At 44.2% G+C, this 15888-nt stretch overlaps 1 protein-coding gene across 1 annotated transcript in view; it reads right to left on the bottom strand.

The window, feature by feature from the left end:
• The window catches only part of KMT2A (lysine methyltransferase 2A), a 342071-nt gene that overhangs the window by 227131 nt on the left and 99052 nt on the right, over positions 1–15888 (bottom strand). Inside the window, exon 3 of the mRNA XM_082273407.1 lies at positions 7221–9838. Within this exon, the coding sequence (XP_082129533.1) occupies positions 7221–9838 (2618 nt within the window). The remainder of the gene's footprint in view (positions 1–7220; positions 9839–15888) is intronic.

The following is a 15888-nucleotide window of genomic DNA, read 5'->3' as shown; positions in this document are numbered from 1 at the left end:
AACCAAGCCATGAAGTCCAAGGAATTGTTTGTAAACCTCCGAGACTGGATTGTATCAAAGAACAGATCTGGGGAAGGGTACAGAAAGATTATGGCAGCATTGACGGTTAGAATGAGCACAGTGGCCTCCATCATCAGTAAATGGAAGATTTGTGGAACCGCCGGCCAAAACTGAGCAATCGGGGGAGAAGAGACTTAATCAGGGAAGTGACCAAGAACAAAATGGTCACTCTGACAGAGCTCCAGTGTTTCTCTGTGGAGAGAGGAAAACCTTCCAGAACAACCATCTCTGCAACACTCCACCACTTAGGCCGGTATGGAAGCAGCATCATGCCGTGGGGATGTTTTTCAGCAGCAAGAACTGGGAGACTAGTCAGGATTGAAGGAAAGATGAATGCAGCAATGTACAGGAACCTCCTTGATAACAACGTGCTCCAGAGCGCTTTGGACCTCAGACTGGGGTGAATATTCATCTTCCAACAGGACAACGACCCTAAGCACACAGCCAAGATAACAAAGGAGCGGCTAAGGGACAACTCTGTGAATGTCCTTGAGTGGCCCAGCCAGAGCCCAGACTTGAACCCAATTGAACATTTCTGGAGAGATCTGAAAATGGCTGTGTACGGACGCTCCTCATCCAACCTGATGGAGCTTGAGAGGTCCTGCAAGGAAGAATGGGAGAAACTGCCCAAAAATAGGTGTGCCAAGCTTGTAGCATCATACTCAAAAAGACTTGAGGCTGTAATTGGTGAATGAGTGAAAATATATTTTTTTGGCATACCACCATTAAAATAAAAAAGGGCAGCAGGTATTAGCATCACATCAAGGGCCAAGACACTATAACCAGGCGCCTTCACCTTTTATAACCAGGCTGTAATTGGTGCCAAAGGTAGTTCAACAAAGTTTTGAGCAAAGGCTGTGAATACTTATGTACATGGGATTTTTTGTTTAGAATTTTGAAAAAAATCATGAATTTAATCCAATTTGGAATAAGGCTGTAACATAAAATGTGGAAAAAGGGAAGCGCTGTGAATACTTTCTGGATGCACTGTATATCTGCACTGAGATGGAAAGACATCGCTTTAGGAAGAAAGGAGGGTTTTTGGCATAAGAATACTTTATCTTGGCTTCTTACAAGAGACAGCCTCAGACACATCTAAGGCCCTTTATACACTAGCAGACTGATCAGGTCCGCCTGTCAGTTATTTAGGTGGACCAAATCTGATTCTCCAGTGTCCTCTATGGAGAGGCGGGCGTCAACGGACATGTGTCCCTTAACACCTGCTGACATTTCGATCAGCTAAAAATAGACAGATGGGATGGCAGTCTGATGTAAATGAACAAGCGGTCCATTTACTTCCAAATACCCTCAGGGGAGAGCAGGCTGTGTCTATTCCTGCCCTTCATAGGTGGAGCGGACACTGACCAGCCCCCTGCCTGCTCAGCAGGGATCAGCGGATGGCTTCTATGCTGAGCAGGCGGACTCAGACAAAGCCTGTCCCGTGTGTAAGGGGCCTAACAGACGTGATAGCCACCAAGAAGGCTGCCTTGCAAGAGAGATCATCCACAGTGTTTCAAAAGGTGGTTTCTACAGGACAGAGAGAACCAAACAGGTCTTAAGGAAGCACAGGGTGCTGTAAGGTTGATTTGATCAGAGAAAAATCTTGAATAAAGGTCATTACAAGGCAAAGCAGTGCCAGAGGTTTTTGGAAAAGAATAGGCAAGGCTAAAACCTGTGCCTTAAGAGTACCTAAAGTATAAAGGCAAAACTTTTTTTCTAGTTTTTGGTAGAGAACAAAGATAGATTGGAACACCTGTTAGGTTTTTATTGCTACCTTTCCCCACATTAGGGAGATTCACCCTCTCTAAGGTAAAAGAAAGCCACACATTTTGGGTTGGCCCCAGAAAAGTAATACAGGTGAAATCTCCCAAGGGGGGACAATGGTTCTGATGACTTGGGGGTCTCCAAAGGATTCCCCTAATTTTCAGGGATTTCCTCTCACTTTCTGTTTTTGCTAGGGGACAGAGAGTGAGGGTAAATCTCTCCAATGGGGAACAGATGGCAAAAAAAATACTGACAGGGATTATAACCTTCCCTTACTCTATCCAAAATGGAAAAAAAAAAAGTTTAGTCTATAGTTTTACTTTAACCACTTGCCGACCGCCGCAAGTACATATACTGCGGCGGTCAGCCCCTCACAGGCAAAGTGAAGTATGGGTACGTCACTAGCCTGTGAGGCTCTGGGGAATGAGCGCGCGTCGCCGGAGGCGCACTCCTGCTCGGTCACGGACCCCCCCGCGCGTGTGCCCGGCGGACCCCATGTCCGCCGGGCACTCACGATCATCCGTGACAGCGGGAGAAAGGCAGATGGCTGATGTAAACAAGCCGCCTGTCATTCTCCCCTGTGTAGGAATAGTGATCATAAGATTCTACTATGTAGGACCGTTGATCACTGTTCCTACAGCTCAAGCCACAGCCAATCACAGAATCACGCCCCTAGGGACACACACCACCCCTCCCTCTCAAAAAAAGTTAACCCCTTCACTACCAGTGTCATTTTACAGTAACAGTGCATATGTATAGCACTGATTCCTGTAGTAATGTCACTGGTATCCCCAAAAGTGTCAAAAATGTCAGTCAAGGGTCCAATCTGTCCGCCCCAATGTCGCAGTCCCGCAAAAAAAAAAAAAAAATCGCAGATCGCCGCCATTACGCGTTAAAAAAAAACAACAAAAATGACAAAAATCTTTCCCTTTGTTAGTAAACATGATAACTTTTGCGCAAACCATTTAAAATACGCTTTTTGCGATTTTTTTTTACCAATTATATGTAGCATAAAACAAATTGGCCGAAAATGTTAAAAAATTTTGATTTTTACATTTTTTTGGGGGGGGAATTTCATATAAAAAAAATGTGAAAAATATTGTTATTTTTGCAAAATTTACGCTCTTTTTTTGTTTATAGCGCATGATCAAAAAAAAAAAAAGCACAGGTGATCAAATACCACCAAAAGAAAGCTCTGTTTGTGGGGAGAAAAAGATGTCAAATTTGTTTAGGTACAGCGTCACACGACCGCGCAATTGTCCGTTAAAGTCACGCAGTGCCGAATCGCAAAATACCCCCTGGTCAGGAAGGGGGTAAAATCTTCCGGGGCTTAAGTGGTTAAGGACAAGTTCTGGTAAAGTCCAAATTGTAGGAAGACCAGAATGTAAGACACAGAGTAATCTCTGAGATTTAAATGCCTGTGTTCACCGCAGGCACAGAAGGATTTCCAGGTATGATAGTAGAACTTTATGGAAGTTTATTTTTGTGCTTTTAGCAATGTGGGAATGAGAGATTCAGGGATCCCTCTGTCCCTCGAGACTTGGGCTTCAAATGAAATGCCATGCCTTCGAACCCAGTAACTGAGAAGCAGGATAGAACAGAGGACACTGAGACAGCAGATATGGCTAGAAGTTAGAGTATGTCTGTGTATCAGCGAATAGAACATCCTCGAAGGAGGTTATCATGAGGCCTAGAACACACTGAAAATATCAATGTGGGGTGTCTCTTTAACCTTAATTCTTGAGAATGGGCTTAGAGAATGTTCTTTTCTGGAAGGAAGATCTTTGCAAGGAATGTGTCCAGACCAAGTTCAATTATTCCAGTAGGAATATATTTCTGAAAATTGCTAAACTAAACACAACAGGCCTGGAGTGGCTGATTGGTCCTATGGATAGTAGCAGACAGCTGGAAGAAAGACAAGCCTGTAGAAGGTGGTCTTCTAGATAACCTGTGACCTGGAAGCTCTGATTTCTTGGTAGAGTAAAAAGAGGCGATAGATGTCTTAATACTCAATTAGGAGAGAATGGGCCAAAAGGCAGTGAGACAAACGAAGTGGGTGCATCCTACTGAAAAGCGTAGATAACACTAAAGGAGGTGGATAAATGGGGATATGCAGATAGACATCTTGGATGTCTACAGATGTCAGCTGTTCCCCTTGTTTCAGAGAGGCAATAACTGACCTAGAAGATTCTTTGCAAAATTTTGGAATTTGAAGGTATTTGTTGAGAAATTTTAAAGTGGAACTGGCCTTAAAACTGTCCCCCTCCCTCCTTCTAACACCCATGCTAATCAACCTGTGTAAGAAAGATGTCTATACTTAACTATTTTTAGCTCAGTCCAGTCACTTGTTTTCATGTGCCAGCCAGCAGGGGCTGAAGGGGAGAGGAGAGAGAGCTCTAAAAACGGTTAGTAAAGCCTATGAGCGGTGATGTCGGCCATAGGCTTCAAAGGCCCATCCATTATCAGCACTCCCTGCTCTCCTCTGTGGTCGTGCTGGCTACCAGGGGAGAAGGATCATGTATCTGGATCGAAGGGGCCTGAAAATAGGCAGGTATATACATCTTACACAGGTTAGTTAGCATAGGTATTTGGAGGGTGCTAGTTAGGCGTAAGCTGCAACTTTACTTTCAGTCAAGATTACGACAAATACGTTAGGCTTTGGAACCATGAACAGATTTGAATAGAAACCTTTGAACCTGAGTCTTGATGAGGTACTGCCACAACTACTCCCTAGAAAAAGAGAAAGCTCAGGGCATTCTGCAAACCTGAAAGTTCTTGGGCAGTTTTTGGTTGTCTTGAGAAAGGAAAGTGGTGAGGTAGAGTTTTGAAATCTATTTTGTACTCCTTTCAAACAATGGATTAAATCTACAGCTCTGGGACATCTGTGACCCAGAGAGAGGCAAACAGGCATCCCCACACTCTTAGGAGAGATGGTGCCCCTTATTGGGAAGAACGCTATGGGGGAAGACTTTGTGGCCTAAGCTGAAAGGAAGGGCTAAAACTAGGTCTCCAAGCTGAAGCCTAAATAGTGCAATTAGATGCTCTGCGTTTTGAGAAGGTAGAGGCTCCTGAAGAAGGAGATGTCAAATCTTGCACTGTGGTAGGAAAACTCCTTCTCTTGTGATATGACAGCTTTTTATGAACTTAAAGCGGAGTTCCGGGCAGAGAAACGTTTTTTTGTTGAACATACCCCCGGGACAGTCAGGGCTAGCACATTCCACAATGGCTAGCCTCTGATCTGTCCCGGTTCGCACTTACCTTTTAGAAGAAATACTTACTTAGAAATTTTCTTCCACAGCGTTTCCATCTCGGTTGTGGGCAGCTGAAGCCGGCGCGGTCCTCTTCTCTGTCTTCTTCCGCGTCTTCGTGTCCCAGAATGCACTGCACCGGCCCCTCTCGTCACTTCCGGCGCGGCGCCGCATTCCTAAACAGCTTCTGGGCATGCCCAGAAGCTGTTTAGCAGGGGAATGCGGCGTCGCCCGGAAATGACGAGTGGGGCCGGTGCGGCGCATTGATTCCTGGGAGCTATGACGTTTAGCTCCCAGGAATCATCGCGAGGCAGGAAATGACGGGGTGAGCCTCGGCGCTGGAGGAGGAAGCTGTCATAGGTGAGTATTTACGATCGTCAATAAAAAGGTGAGTAAACAAAAAAAAAATAACTATCCAATTCCTTTTCAGGTGCGGCATACCTAGCGGAGGGGCACAAAAAAAAAAAATCTTTTTTGTGCCCGGAACTCCGCTTTAAGTGCCTCCCCCCCCCCCAAAAAAAAAAAAAAAGTGTGACTTGAAACTGCATACATGTGAGGCGCTTTTTTACAGGCAGCTTCAGCTGTTCAGGCTTCGAGCCACACGATTCTGTGTATGTGAACAGAGATTGGAGTCATTCTAGAAATGTGTCTCATCACATGTTCTAAGGCATTTACACAAGAAAGAGCAGAGCATAAGGTAATTGCTGCCATTGCTTTGTTAAAGCAAGGTCCCGAAAAACAGGATCAGGTTGGTTGAAGTTGAACCAGTTTACCACACTCTGACATGCTGAAATTGCAGCAAGAGCTGGTTGCAGGGCTGGGCCTGATATAGTAAAGAAAGTATTTAAGAGTTTCAAACTTCCTATCTGCAGAATCTTGTTTTAAGGCTGTGACCACAGGATCAGCTACAGGATTTCTGGAGAAGTGAAAATCTTATGGAGGGATCCAATCATCATACGTTGTCCATTCTATTTGTCTATGAAAGGTAATGTCCCCAAAGATTATGCAGGAGCTGGAGAAGGGGTGAGGTGTTTTATAGCCATGGACAAAGATAGCTACATTAAGGTCATTCGTTGTCCTAGGAATAGGGACATAGACAAAGAACATTCTGCTTTCGTCAGGTAAGCCCCTATTTGCATGTCTAAAATAGAACTAGAATTGGATGCAGAGACTGGGGTTAATATTGGTTCCTGTTGTGGTGCAAGGGAAGCATCATCCCTCAGAGGTTGAGTGCTGTGAGGACCTTCAGCACAGCAAATGTTCGCTTGAGGTTTTGCCGTGGCTCCCTCTAGACCTGGTCTCCACCATATAGAATAAGCATGTTCAGAAGGAGTATGCAACAACCCGGGTGTAGACCATTAAGTAGTACTTTAAATGGACCCTTGTGTGACCCGTGGTGTGATAGCACCAGGTCATCCACCTGGGACTAGGTTCTAAATCAGGGGTCTTCAAACTATGGCCCTCCAGTTGTTCAGGAACTACAATTCCCATCATGCATAGTCACGTCTATGAATGTCAGGAGTTTTACAATGCCTCATGGGATGTGTAGTTCCTCAACAGCTGGAGGGCCGTAGTTTGAGGATCCCTGTTCTAAATGGTTGAATTTTAGCACTAAGTTTGAAAAAGTTATATTGTAAAGTGAATATATCCAAAGAGCCCCAGTTTTTACCGTAATGAATTACATGTTACCTTCCTTTCTACTCAAGTCCATAACGAAAAGGGGGTGGGGTGTTCAACAATCTATAACAAAACATGGAATCTTCCAAGGGGTTATTACTCTTTATAGGCAGTGCAAAATAAATAAAAGAAATAGACAGCTGCATACATTGCCAATACATGGCACGCTTTTCTCTTCCACTATATTGCTGTGGTCTCAGAGTTGTCTTTAACATAGGACAATTCTATGCAAAGAAAAAAAAAAAAAAAAAGCTAATCAAATGAAAAAATAAAAAATAAAAACATTTTCACATTAGTTTACTTTGAATTTTAACAAGATAGGTTTATTTTAAAATAAACAATTAAATTACTAGTTCTCAAAGGCTTAAGGCCATGTAGAAAGTTAGAATGTGTAAAGAAATAAACAAGACCCACCAAGATCCAACAAGGCACAAGACAAATGTGTGCTTAGCAAAGCTAGAATTTGCTCACCTGTGCTTTGGGTTGTTCAGTCTGCTTTCGCAACTTGCTTTTTTCTATACTCTGCAATTGATATTTAGCTGTTCTTATTATAGTGGCCATATGCTTCTCTGACACAAGAATTTTGTTTGCTTGGTCTAATACAGAGCTGATAGTGGTGGTAGAGGTGGTAGTGGACTTAACAGGACTTGCAGGCTGTTCAGGCAAGGGTATCTGGATGTTTGTGGGTGGTGATTTGGCACTAGAATCATTATCTTTTTTGTCAGAAATGCCACAAGTTTTTTTTGATAACTTGTTCTTGACCGACACGGAGGCTGCAGCAAGAGGTGGTGGCGTAGTGGTTACTGAGGGCTCTGTGATCACTTGTTTCTTTTTTGATAACATTTTGATTGGTGTAGAAGCAGTAAGTGCCTCGCCATCAACCTTTTCCTTGCCACTTTTGTTTAAAGAGCCTGAACTCTTCTTGCGTCTATCTTTTCTTGAATCATGGGAGTTTTCCTTTTCTCTTTCCTTTTCCCTGCATTTTTCAATGTCCCTTTCTTTTGACGTCTCATCTGTTATTCTCTTCTTATTTTTCACTCTGTCTGACTGGGAGCCAGATATAAACCATGGAAAAAGGGAAGAACTACTGTTGGAAGAGGATGAGAAAGGCTCCCCTGAAGTGCTGGCTTGCCTTCTTGTTTTCGGAAATTTCTCTGCAGATTCCACAGGTGCAGCAGAAATTGAAGTGGAAGAGAAAGAAAAGCTGGGACTTAAGGCACTGGTGGTCCGGGAACTGACAGATAAGCTTGAAAGTGAACTGGATGACTGAGGTATGAGGGATGCAGCACTATTGCTGTTTTCTCTTCTACTCCGTGTCCTCATGGAGTGAGATGGCGATCTTGCCTCAGAGCCACGCACAGGACTAAAGACTTTTCTTCTCCTTCTTCTAGAAGATATACCTATAATGGAGGATGTTCCAGAGGAATCAATAGATGATGGTAGAGTGACTGACTCAAATATGCGTGAATGTGCTTCACTGGGGGTAAACCTCGGTGCACGAAGCAGAGGGCTTCTTTTATGTAAATCAAATCGAGCCCCAGAAGAATGAATTGCAGAAAAGAGTCTTCCAGGAGCTACAACAGAGGCTGTATTGAATCCAGAAGCAGACGCAAGACCTACATCTTCCGCAGTCAGCGGTGGAGGTCTAAAGTTATCAAATATGGGTTTCCTGATTAGGCCTTCTTTGGCATATTTAGCAGAGGAAAAGTACTGAGACTCTAGCCTGGAATGCTTCAGGGATGTCCAACGGAAAGTTGGCTCCCTTAATATGGACCTCCGTTTTTCATGTATACGTGAACCAGAAAGGAAAGTTGTAGCCATGGGAATAGCAGGAGGCATAAGCCATGAAGAATGTTCAGAGTGGGCTGCTGGGGCCTGCAAAGGTGCTGAAGGACTGAGCAATGGAGGAGGGGGGGATGCAGAGGCTTGCTGAAGAACTGGTTGAGAAATTTTCTTTGCTTGCCTGGAATTTATATTTCTATTGCCATTGGGAATACGTCTATTTCTTGTGCTAACTCCACTGCTTTCTAGGACTGACTGAGGGGTAGACAAGGGAATATCTGTTACTCGTCCAGGAGTTTCTGCTATAGCAGTCGTCTCCTCTGAAACCTGTGATTCTGTTGAAGTGTCTATGCTAGGGCTGCTTGAGCGGGATTCATCAGAAGTAACCTGTGAAGATTGCTGTGAAACTGCACTTGACTTTTCACTAGATTCACAAGATGTTAAACTAAAACGTCCACTTGGAGCAGTTTCCATCCTAGCTATCTTGATAGGAGGTTCATAGTCCTCATCTTCTATAAACCTTCGAGGTGTTTTTATGATGCGAGAAGACACTGTACTCACCACAGGCATGATAAACTGTCGTATATTCTTAAGCTGGGTGCCTCCCTTACGCCCTTGAAGCTTTGCCGCTTCAAGTCCCATCTTCTTTTGCGCGCCCATTTTCGCCTTTTGCAAAAGCTGCTTGGCAATGGTGGTGTCAGTTCTCTTGGAAGCAGGGATTATCCTTACAGGCTTAAGTCGTCGAGGACTTTGGCGCACAGAGACCCTGACAACTTCTTTTGAGGTTTGGAGAGGTTCCTCTTTGCGGGTTCTCTGGGGCTTCTCTGGGTGAGTCTGTCTCAACAGAATCCTAGGTTGTGCTGGTTTAAACCTATCAGAAGATGGGGGCCTGCCACGTCCCCTGACAATTTTTACAACACCTTTTCTTCCAAGCTCCAGTTTATCACTTTTGAATTTGGGCTTCAGTGGAGAAAGTTTGACTGTGCGGAGTTTTTTTATTTTGGCAGCATGTTTAAAAGCAGCGGAGGGCTTCCTCCGTTTTGTTTTCTCTTCACGAGCAGATTTAGTGGATTCTGATTCATTGTGGTCTTCTTGTGAAGGTTTTAATTTAACATTTCCATGTGCTGGGGGTCTTCCTCGTCTTTTCTCTTCTTGTGTATTCTCTGGCTTCTTTGCTTTATTTGTAGGTCGAAGTTCTTGCTTGCTAGTGGCATGACTATGATTTTCAGCTGGCTGGGAAGAAACATCAGAACTCCTGGACAAACTGCAACGTGGCCTTCCACGAGGTTTTCTTGGGGTTGACTGTTCTGAATGGTTAAAAAAAAAAAAAGGCATTAAAAGTTGATCAGAATTACCCTGTATATTATGTCACAAAAATACTGAATTTAACAAAATTTTGGTAAAGTTAGGAAAGAAGAAGGCGGAAGCAAACATTTTCCTCTATGTTCTTACTCCTAGGCACCTTCTTAAAAGCATATCTAACCCAAAGAAAAAAAGGGAATTCTGACTTATCTTTAACATTTCTTATCCTGGAGTACAGAACAGGACACAGGATTGTATTCACAGACCATGGGTTACAGGCAGGCTACCTTCAGGAGACTGGACAATGGCAAAAAAAAAAAAATGATAGGAAGGCCCCTAGGGACACACTTCTAACCATACCCACTCAAGACTGCAGGGGTTTTTCCTTTTTTCTTATCAAGCAATAAGGAGTGATCACAGGAGACAGAGGGGAGGGTCCTGTGTCCTGTACTCTAAAATCAGGTATTTGCAGGCAAGTTAAAAATTTACTTTATTTTAATCCTACAGTAGAGACTTTTATTCACAGACCATGGGATGTCCCCAAGCAACAACCTAGCAAATGGAACTGCCAAAGGGCCCACAAGAAACTAGGATAAGTGCCCAAAAAGCTTCAAGCACCTTAGAGCTCACATCAGCTGAGACGTGAACATCCACATGATAGAACTTGAAGAACATGTGGCTGTCTTGCAAATCTGGGAAGCAGATGATTGATGCTGAACAGCCCAAGAGACACCAATAGATCTGGTAGAAGGAGCGCTGTTCAGGAAAGGGAGTACCCTTTCCCTCAGTGTACAGGCCCTAAAAATAGTTCCAGAATTCCCTTTTCTTTGGCTTAGATATTCATTTAGGAAGGTGCCTAGGAGTAAGAAGATTGAGGAAAATATTTGCTTCCCCTTTCTTCTTTCCTATCTTTACCAAGATCTTGTTAAATTCAGTATAGGTGGAGTAAGATGCAGGATATCCCTTTCAAGGGAGAACAAAAAGTCACTCAGATTGGCGAAGAAAGGTCATGTCTACCATGTACACGTTGCTATCGTGAAAACATGTGGAATCTTCCAAAAGGAAGGGGGGGGGGGGTTGTCAAGCTCTGGAGTACCAAAAGCACAAGATTCAGATCTTATAGATCAAAACAGGTCATCAAATTTGTGGTTCAACATGAGCAAAACCTTGCAAATTGGCCCCACTTAGAGACTGAACCAGGAGGTTTTTGGAAACGTATGGATAAAGCCATTTTTACATACGTTTAAACAAAAAGGTTTAGGCCTATTGATCACTTAACCACCGTCCAGGCCACTTTTTGCGATTCTGCGCTGTGCGACTTTAACTGACAATTGCGCGGTCGTGCGATGCCGTACCCAAACAAAATTTACATCCTTTTTTTCCCACAAACAGAGCTTTCTTTTGGTGGTATTTGATCACCTGTGCAATTTTTACTTTTTGCGCTATAAACAAAAAAAGAGCATTTATTTTGAAAAAATAACAATATTTTTAACATTTTTTTTATATGAAATTCCCCCCCCAAAAAATGTAAAAATCTACATTTTTTTACATTTTTGGCCAATTTGTTTTCTGCTACCTATGTTTGGTAAAAAAAAAAATCACAATAAGCGTATTTTGATTGGTTTGCGCAAAAGTTATTGCGTTTAGTAACTAAGGGAAAGATTTCTGTCATTTTTGGTGTTGTTTTTTTTAACGAGCAATGGCGGCGATCTGCGATTTTTTTTGCGGGACTGCGACATTGCGGCGGACAGATCGGACCCTTGACTGACATTTTTGACACTTTTGGGGGTACCAGTGACATTACTACAGTAATCAGTGCTATAAATATGCACTGTTACTGTAAAAATGACACTGGCAGGGAAGGGGTTAATTTTATTGGAGAGGGAGGGGTTAATGTATGCCTGGTGCTTACTAACGTGTGTGGGGGGAGGTGAACGAGTGACACAGGGACAGATCGCATGTTCAGCTATGCGGAACCCTGCAATCTGTCACTGTTTGTCGCTTAGGAGATCCGCCCGCTCTGTTTACACAAGCGGGCGGATCTCCACACTCGATTCCCCGACGATTGGGGAAGAGCAGCGGCGATCGCCGCCGCTCCTCCCCTGGCCCGACTCCCGCTGTGACTGAAAACAGGGGAGTGAAAAAAAGGGGGAGGAGTCCAGCGACGTAGGTCTACGTCGCTGGACGGAATCGAGCCACTTTGCCGCACTACAGTCAACGTGACTGGTCGGCAAGTGGTTAAACATCCCCCCCACACACACACCTGAAAGCTGACACCCTGGGAGAATAAAACAGTGGTAATTTCAACTTTTTTATGTCACATATTAGCTTAACGGTTAAAAGTATAAGTTAACTTTTTAAGAAAAAATTAAAAATGCACATTTTTTTTTGCAGGTAAAAAAAAAAAATTGGATTTTTGTCTTACCGTAAAAACCTTTTCTCTGATGTTCATTGACAAACACAGCTCCAGAATCTTCTTGACCACTGGGTTATGCTGCCCCCCACAGGAATAGGACACTAGGCAGGAAAAAGCTTTACCACGCATATGGGGCAGTCCCAGGGGGTATACTCCCAATTCCTGATGTAGGCATTCAGTTTTGTTGCAATCAGTGTCAGAAGAAAAATAACCCAACTCAACAGAGGGGTGGGTGCTGTGTCAATTAACATCAGAGAAAAGCATACATATCTTCTGGGGCAAACCTACCATTCCTACAACTGGACAATGGCTAAGAAAAGTTGAAGAGGTGTGCCAACTTGATAAACTTTCCTACATATGGCGAGACAAGCTGGATCGCTTCCTTGAGACCTGGTCATCGTGGACCACATTTAAAACCACCCCTTTATACTTTATATCAGCTCCATTCCCAGTAGACGACTCCTAAGTGGAAACGCGTCGGAGGGGGCTAGCTGCGTCACCTTATGCCACGGCCCGTTCTGCAGGCGGCCGTGCATGTTTTACTTTGAGTTTTTTACATGTGTTTGATTCCGTTTATTTGATGTAAGTAGTTGCCTTCTTTCTCAATAAAATGTATCGAGGGTAATGCACTATCAGTCCCCTTTTTATATTGGGTACTTTCTCTGTGGAAATTGCGCCTTGAGACATCGGAACCATATCACTGTAAAGTGGACCAGCTTCCAGGATTCCTAGTTTGATCTCCTGTTTTTCAGCAGTCCAAGCTCATATCTCCCTGATTTCCGGTAAGAATCCACCTTTACCACCAGGTGTTACCACTTTACCACACTGTCACATCTACCACTTGAATGTCAACATAGAAGTCTTTTGCGGTAGGCCACCTTGGCATTAAGAACATCAGTTTGTGTGAAACACCATTGTCTGCACATTTTGGCACGTCACCTTGGCATGGACTCACTCATCTCATTCTTGATGCTGTATTTGCATTACATCATTTGAGAAACTATTTTCAAATCATTTTCATATTTTGATTATATTTTCTCACGTTGGTTTAAGTAATAACTATTGCATTATTTTTACTTTGGCATGGACTTGAGGTAAAGAAAATATATTGTTTAGGTAAAGAAAATATATTGTTTCTAAGTACTTTAGTTCAGACACTCCTATATGAGAGATATTTACATTTCTCCTTCACTATCACATTGATTTTTAATCAATTTGTATTAATTAGCGCTTCTATCCCTTCCTTTGTTTTACCCCTGGCTTTTTCATGAGGAATATTGCTTCTGATTTCACCATTGAATGGGTTTTCCCGTGTCTTATTTCACACTGTTTGAGACAAAGACATCCCTCTTTATTATACTGTTCCTCTGTTTATATCTTATGCTTGGTTCTTCGGTGCGCATCTTGTTTTGCTGTTTTTACTTCAATAAACATTTATTAAATAAAAAAAACAAAAAAAACATCAGAGAAAAGGATTTTACGGTAAGACAAAAATCACATTTTCTCTTTCGTTCATTGACGGACACTGCTCCAGAATCTTCTTGACCATTGGGACGTCCCATAGCAGTGTCAAAATGAGGGGTGGGAAAAACACAGCAGAAAAAATTCCCAAAAGGCTAAAACTAGCCAATCAGGTACAACTGGAGCTCACCTGAAAAAAACAGTACACCCTCAAAGAGGACCAAGTCCTGTCACACAGCGGCCTGCAAAACCTTGTGGCCAAGAGCAGCATCCGCAGATGCCAACACATCTACTTTGTAGAATTTTGTGTAAGTGTCCACAGACGAGCAGGTGGCTGCCACTGACGCCTGATGGCGGAAGGCCCAGGAAGCTCTAAGCGCCTGCGTACAATGCGGCCTAACAGGGAAAGGAGGAACATGACCCTTGATCGAATAGGCCTGCACTACCGTCTGGCTGATCCATCTGGAAATGATCATGGCAGACATGGCCAACCCTTTGCAAGGTCCATTCGTAAGGACAAAAGTGATTCTGAATTCCTGAACGACTCAGTTGCCTCCAGGAACACCCTCCTAATCTCCCGAACCACATCCAGAGAATGCAAGGCAAGCTCCTTAGGATGCTTAGGCTTAGGACACGGGGAAGGCTACACAATGTCTTCATTCAGACTGAAACCAGAGACAACCTTAAAAAGGAATGACTGACAAGGGCGAAATATCACTTAATCTCTGTGAACCACCAGAGAAGGTGAAAGACAAGACAAGGCTGCCAGCTCGGACATCCTGCATGCAAAAGGATTTGTCACTAAGAAGCCTACCTTCTGGGACAATGTGAGTGCAGGAACCTTTTTAAAAAGGTGGTGTCTGAGGAACCGACCGTACCAAATTGAGATCCCACGAGGGCAAAGGAGACCGCACAGGTGGAGCCAAGTGGCGAACCCCCCCTGAACAAATGTGTGAACCAAGGAATGCGTAGCCAAAGGACGTTGAAAGAAAATCGCCAAGGCCGAAACCTGGCCCTTGATGGTACCCAGGACCAGGTGCTCTTCCACACCTCTTTGGAGGAATGCCAAAATGCGAGCCATCGAAAAAGAACAGGAAGAAAACCCCCCAGAGACTCACACCATGCAATGCATGCTTTCCAAACGTGATGATAAATCTTCCTAGAGGTATAGCCTTTGACAGCATGGGAATCGCAAAGTCCGACAACATCCTACCCTTCTGCACCTGGCTTTCAACAGCCAAGCCGTTAAAGCCGGGGACTGTAAAGCAGGATGGAAGATTGGCCCTTGGGCCAACAAGTCTTCTCTGAGAGAGTCGCCAAGGGACATCGGCGACCAGCCATACTAGATCCGCGTACCAAGACCAGCGAGGTCAATTTGGGGCCACAAGGATAACCAGAACTCCTTCTGCCTCGATCCTTCATAGAAGTCTCGGCAGAAGTTTTAAAGGGGAATAGGCGTATATCAGACAATACTGGCCCCAAGGAGCCAGCAGTGCGTCAACTTGAGGATCTCGAGACCTTGTCGCGAATCTCTGCACCTTCCTGTTGAGATGACAGGTCAACAGATCCACCTTGGCAGTTCTCCACCAGAGACACAGCTGGTGAAACACCTTCGGATGAAGAGGCGACTCGCTGTGGTCCAAGGCCTGTCGACTAAGGTAATCCGCCTACCAATTTTCCGACCCTGGAATCTGCACAGCAGAGCAGGCTGGAACAAAACGTTCTGCCCACTTTAGAAAGCCGGCTACTTCTCGAGGTGCAAGGACACTTTTTGTGCCCCCTTGGTGATTGACATATGCCACGGCCATGGAATTGTCTGATTGAAACCGTACCGGACACCCCTGAAGACGAACCATCCAATGAACCAAAGTCTGATCACCCGAAGTTCCAGTATGTTGATTGGTAGTCTAAACTCCTCCAGAGTCCAGACTCCCTGAGCATAATCCATGCACCTCCCCACCAGGACAGGCTGGCATCCGTGGTCATCTGCAGAGGTCTAGTGTGGAACTGTGCAAACAGAACCGCTTCGAAGGTAGACACCATCAGGCCCAGCACCCGCATGCAAGTCCTGGGAGACAACTACTGCTGGACAACAGAAGTCTAATAGCATCCTGCAGCTTCTGTAACCTGTCCAGCGGAAGAAAACACCCTGGCTGAGGCCAAGTCCAGAGTCAGACC

This window comes from Pelophylax lessonae (genome assembly GCF_965119305.1).
Source record: "Pelophylax lessonae genome assembly, chromosome: 12".
Classification (NCBI taxonomy): domain Eukaryota; kingdom Metazoa; phylum Chordata; class Amphibia; order Anura; family Ranidae; genus Pelophylax; species Pelophylax lessonae.
Note: the sequence above shows the minus strand (reverse complement) of the source record. Positions and strands in the feature narration are given on the sequence as shown.